This window comes from Apis laboriosa, unplaced genomic scaffold (genome assembly GCF_014066325.1).
Source record: "Apis laboriosa isolate Shangri-la unplaced genomic scaffold, ASM1406632v1 scaffold40_cov151, whole genome shotgun sequence".
Taxonomy (NCBI): domain Eukaryota; kingdom Metazoa; phylum Arthropoda; class Insecta; order Hymenoptera; family Apidae; genus Apis; species Apis laboriosa.
The window spans coordinates 4875685-4881684 of record NW_025223180.1 but is presented as its reverse complement, the minus strand read 5'-3'; the positions used below and the strand labels follow the sequence as shown (position 1 = coordinate 4881684).

At 38.5% G+C, this 6000-nt stretch overlaps 1 protein-coding gene across 6 annotated transcripts in view; it reads right to left on the bottom strand.

The window, feature by feature from the left end:
• The window catches only part of LOC122715972 (lachesin-like), a 312154-nt gene that overhangs the window by 51211 nt on the left and 254943 nt on the right, over positions 1-6000 (bottom strand). For all 6 annotated transcript variants that reach the window (XM_043938612.1, XM_043938611.1, XM_043938615.1 and 3 more), the window contains one exon: positions 873-1001. In XM_043938612.1, coding sequence (XP_043794547.1) covers positions 873-1001 — 129 coding nt within the window. The remainder of the gene's footprint in view (positions 1-872; positions 1002-6000) is intronic.

The following is a 6000-nucleotide window of genomic DNA, read 5'->3' as shown; positions in this document are numbered from 1 at the left end:
AAAAAAAAAAAAAAAATGAAGATAAAAACTAGAAGGTGTTCTTTTATTCTTACAAAAGATAAAAATGTGCAAGAAAAAAAAAATTTTATGCAGTGATAATATTGCGAATAAAAAAAAGAAAAAATATAAAGATGGTTTAAAAAATTTTGTGATAATAAATATTAACGACAAAATCATAAATGAATCATAATTATTATCCGTTAAATTTACGATAATTTTGTCGATCGGAGAAATGATTGCAACGGAGGGTGATTGAATTCCTTGTCGATCTAATTATAATCGTTATAATTAATGATTTTCGATGATTCTGTTTCGTTTCATTCGATATCGATTCATCTTATTACTCAAACTGGATGAAAATCACGCGATAAGCGTGCAATCGAATCCAAATCACTTGGATCATTTTCGCATAAGGAGAGAATCGAATTTTCCCCTCCCTCCGAAAGTAATAAAAAAGAATTTCAATAACGAACCGAAGCGAGAAAAGTTATCGAATACGAAACCATTTCGAAATACTCGACGATATCCCTCTATATTTCCCGTTCCATTTCCATTTCCCTTCTTTCGTCAATAACAGAAACCACTCATTTTCTTTTCTCTCTTTTCTTTTTTTTCCCCGTACTTAAACCCGTACGTATCTCTGACAGAGGAAAAATCTTTCGTTCCTTTTTCTCGTTCCAAAAAAAAAAGAAAAAAAAAAAGAAAAAAAAAAAAGAAAGAAAAAGCAAACAACACCGAACGACGAGAGGTTTCTTTCATTTTTTTTTTTTTTTTTTTAAAAACGCGCGACTCGACGAACGCACGCGTAGGGACACGCTTGTGTACCTTGACTCTTGGTCGCCTATACGTATATATCCTTGAAACCCACTCACATTCGACGTCCACGGTGATCCTCTTGCTGACTGTTGGCGGGACTCCATTGGTCGCGATGCAGAGATACGCGCCCATTTCATTGCGCGTGATCCTCGTCAAGTTTAATTGCTCGCCATCGTACAGGAGCACTGAAACCGAAAGCAGAAATTGATTCAGCCCGGTCGGCCGTGCAAATATAGTGTACAGGCCGGAACAAACAGTCGCGTTCGACATAAACGCACAAACAGGATCTCTCCGAAGAGAAGAACCCGGCACCGGTTTTATCGGCGAAACTTTCTCGGTTAAATGAAACCCTTTTTTCCGGAGCTTGGTTGTAAAAAAAAAAGAAGAAGGAGGGAAGGAGAGAGAGAGAGAGAGAGAGAGAGAGAGAGAGAGAAAGAGGGACAAAGAGAGAGGGTAAACAAAAAAAGGTGGAGAGATGGGGGGAAAAAGCGAAACCCACTGGAACAGGCATCAATCTACGAAGCGAATTTTCCTGTCCTTTTTTTTATTATTCCTGCTGTCACTTGTTTGTCCCCCTCTCTATCGATTTCGACGAAATAACGCGTTCAACTTCTTGAAATTTTCGAGTAATTGCTGCTCGATTTGACTTGCAAGTCTGGTGTAAAATGGAAATATTAGCTAAAGATATTTAAGCTATTTAAATTCGATATACGTTTAACTGAGCAAGTTTTTATTTTATTTGTGAAATGCTTGAACGAAATTAACGAGGTTTCTCGTTTATTTTTATCTATCTTTCGCGCTAAAATATTGCATACATAGCTCGTTGTATATCCATAAATATTTCTCTTCGAATCTTTCAATTCTAGATTGAATTCACATATCCTATCTAATAAAACTCACTAAATAAATTATATTACTTTTTAGTAACGAGCAATTCTCAAAAAATACTTTCCAATATTAACTTTTCAATATTTCCTTCCTTTTCCAAAACTCGGTTTCAAAGCGTGTACGATAAACAGCGAAGAAATATTGTGAATTTAAACGGGGCCTGGAGAAGCCGGAAAATCGTAAACAGCGGTGGATATGTACAATCGAAAGAGGGAATCTTTTCGAACTTTAATCCGGACCAGAAAGGTTCGCGCAACTTTGGGAAACAATCCCGTCGCGGTTAATACAAGGGCCCCGACTAGGCAACATCCTACCTACCGTTTCGAATAATTTTTAAGCTCGAGGACGAGCAGTCGCGTAAAAAGTTAGCGCGGTATATAAAAGTTGGTCCGAAAGTGCCGCTGTAAAAAGACGGCGAAAGGGAGAGAGACAGAGAGAAAAAAATAAGGTGCGCGGTCTTTTTATCGGGGCGAATATCAAAAAAAAAAAAAAAAAAAGAAAAAAAAAACTGTCGTTCCATTTCCAAGTCGTTAAGCCGTCTTTCCCTGCGAAATCATCGCTGCGGCGATGAGAGAAGGAAGAGAGAGAGAGAGAGAAGAAAAAGAGAGAAGGAGAGAAGCTGTGCGAAAGCTGCACACCGATTTCGAAAAGATTCGCGAAGCGGATCCAATAAACGAACACTGGATGATGGTGTTGAAATTACGATTTCAAAGGCGTTAACACGTCGTACTCGAATCGGTTTCGCTCCGAACCTGTTTCGTTTCGACGATGTATACGAGAGGCGATTCGTTGCCTCACTCGTCGGTAGGTGAGGTAGAGGATGGATAATAAGAAGAGGATAAAGAGAAGGGAAGAGCGAGAGAAGTCTCGTAAACCGAGAGTGAATGATAGTAGGTCACGAGAAAAAGGGTTAATAATTATTATTATTATCATTATCATGGCAACTGGGAGAAAATGGATCGTTCCTTTTTTTTTTTTTTCCTCACGGAAGACAAAATGGCGCTCCAACGTTCATTAGCCTGACGCGAGCGTCGTTAGGTTAGCGTCAGGTTATACGAATGACTCTCTTTTTCTCTTTTTTCTTTCTTTCTTCTTTTTTTTTTTTTTTTTTTTAAGAAGAAGAGAAGCGCAAAAATTACAATATTGATGATAAAATTTAATTGCGTTCGAAGAACGGAAATTAACTTCATTTTGTAAATATGTATTTGTACCGAGGCAACGCTTCTAATTAACGGGCTCTTTGTTCGGAAAGGAAGCGCGTTTATTAATGAGAGAGGAATTCGTACGAGGAACGAGGAACGAGCTCGGGTTTCTTCCCTATAAAATTGGCTCGTCGATTATTTATGTCGAAATAATTGTTCGCATCGCGAGCCTCGGTTTTTAAATTAATATCTTCTGCAATTTATTGGAAATGTTTCGTTCGTTATAAGGATGGAAATGGTGAAAGGAATATTTCGCGTCCGAAATGCGAGGAAGAGGGGGGGAAAAAAAAGAAAAAAGAAAGAAAAATGAATATGCAAGGCAATTAACGAAATGCCAAAAAGGTGAAGTTTGGATAAGTTTCAGAAACAGTGGATACAGTTGCGATTGTTTAATTTACATCTGGTCTGGAAGAAGCTTGCAGCTACTTGGATAATTCTTACCATCAAGCTTGAACCACCGTGAACCGAGGCTTCCTCGGTTTCTGTCTCTCCATCTCGTTTCAAACTTTCTTCGATTCGCAAGGGTAAAACGATTGTACTTTTCCGTGTTTAAACGTCAAATATTGTTAAAATATGCCCCTTCCATTTCCTTTCGTTCCGGCTCTTATAATACAAGAAGGGAAGGGACAGGAGGAGGATGGAAAAAATATTTCCACAGGGATTACGACCGGAGGCGGGGTAGCCGGGCTTCGGTTTCTTACGACATTTATCCGTGAAAATAATTAATGAGAGCGTCGATGAAAGTCGATAAATTAAGAAAGGAGAGGATCTTTCTTTTTTCTTTTTTTTCTTTTTTTTTACGATCTACCGACAATATCCGATCCAATTTTTTTCCACGCGACTTGTTACCGTTCATAAATCTTTTTATTCGATTCATCTCGATTTTATTACATAATAGAAAATAGCTCGCTCGAAAGTATCTCAAATCCTCATTATCTTACAAGGAAATTTATTTAACCTGTGTATTACATATCTTATGTAAAAATTTCATAAAATTAGAATTTTTGGGTTAATATTTTCTGTAAAATATTATATAATTACAAATTTAATATACAATTTGTAAAAATTTTTTTAGAACCTTATCATGGGTCATATTAAGAGAATGAACCAAGAATTTATAATATAACAATCAATTAAAGACTTTAATTGTAATACTACTGCACAATTTTAATCTTTCACGAACGACATAGATTTATCTAATTAATTTTGTTCAATATTATTTTCTATAAAGCTATCAATATAGATAATTACTTTTTTATCAACAATTGAAAACATTCGAACATTTCGCCAAAATTTCAAAATTTCTTCAAATATTTTTAATATTCTCCTTTCCTTTTCCCAAATCTACGAAATAGGAAATAACTAAAAAACAATCTGCACGCCTCGCGTTTTTCCATCGCGCGGTATAATCGCGTGGCTTGTTTTCCTTCGAAACGATATATATGTGTATATATATATATATATACTCTATCCAATCGGCGATCTTTGGAAAACAATCACGAGGCAACACGAATCCCCCAAGCGGACGGATGAAATCCCGCGGCACCCGTGCGCTTCGAATCGCCAATCTCCTCTTTTCACGGTCCGTTCATAAATCTTTACGTGGCTTTATTCCGGCTTTACTCGCCTCCTGGTCGCGATTAACCCTCCGGCCATTAGAGCGTCCGGGGGAACGATGTTTCTTTCACGAGACACGCGCCCTGCCAAACTGTCTTTCCGCGCGTACGACAACCGCCAACACGTCGACTCGTATCCGCCAACCTAGCCGATACCCTCCCGAATAATTGAGGGGTTATCCTGAATTTTCCCGCTTCCTATCATTCTTCCCTTCTAGAAGATAAAAGACGTTCGTCCTTTTATTCGTGCGAACGAAGAAACGAAAGATCGGATTTCTCGATTTTTTTTATTATTTTTAAGGCGTGGGTGGAGAAGAGCAAAGACTTTTTAGAGTCGTTGTTCGGGTATCAGATATTCGAGGGAATATTGGAGAGAAGACGATGGAGGAAAGGATTAGTAGTGGATTAGTAATCGCTTGTGGCTCGATGGTGAACTCTCTGACTGCCGTAAAGTATACTCCTGAGAGTTTTTACTCTTAAACGCGTTTAACCCTTTACGCGAATGACGGTTGTACACGAACGTGGGCGAAGAAGGATGTACGAAGAAGGAGAAATTTTACGAAAGGATGAAAATCCTTGGAGAGTTCCATTTCCGAAAGGATTGAAGAAGGAAATAAAATTTGCCCTCGGTTACGAGGATCGAGGAAGGAAAATATTCGGACATATTGTTCGACAATCGTTTATCGAACATTAGAGCGGAAACGTAGGGCGATTGTTACCCTTTTATCAGAGAAGGAATATCGACTTCCTATACAAGTTTATTTCACTATAGCTTCATTCTCTATTAATGTATTCGTCTATTGGTAGCGGAAGAGTGTTTAGGTAGGAACGGTTGGTTCAAAAGCCGAGAGGGATGCAAATCGATACATCGAGCAGGGGCGGTTTGCTAATAGCCATTTCGAAAGAAGAGTTTCATTGAAATTTTTATGCTGCATAACAGCAGGCGACAGGCAGAAACTTCATTATCGGTGGCCGGGCGCAGCGCGAAAGAATATCGTTGGGAACTTGTTTCAGGCTTCGTTTTAACGTCGTTTTTCCCCCAAAGTAATGCAATTTCTATCCCAGTGGAATGCAATACCGGTGACGAATAAGCGCGGTACGTGAACGAAAATTGCCAACAAAGATTAATTTTTATTCCCTTTCCTCCTCCTCCTCCTCCTCCTCTTCCTTCTCCTTTCTCCCCCATATTTTTCGCAATTCTTTCCCCCCCCTCCGAAAAGCTTTGTTCGAAAAGGATTACTCAAAGGTGCTTCGAGGTTTCGTTTTATTTTCCAGGACGATTACGTATGTCGCGTCTGGCCATCCTTTTCTATCAAGATGAACAGCTGTGCCAAGATCGCTTGGATCCGGTTATTCTTAACGAGAGAAGGGTAAAATTTTTAAATGGATTATAAAGGAAGTTAGGAATAAAGTTACTTACGATGAATAATTTATCATTCAATGCATCGAATAATCGTAGTTAAACGTGGCGAATTATA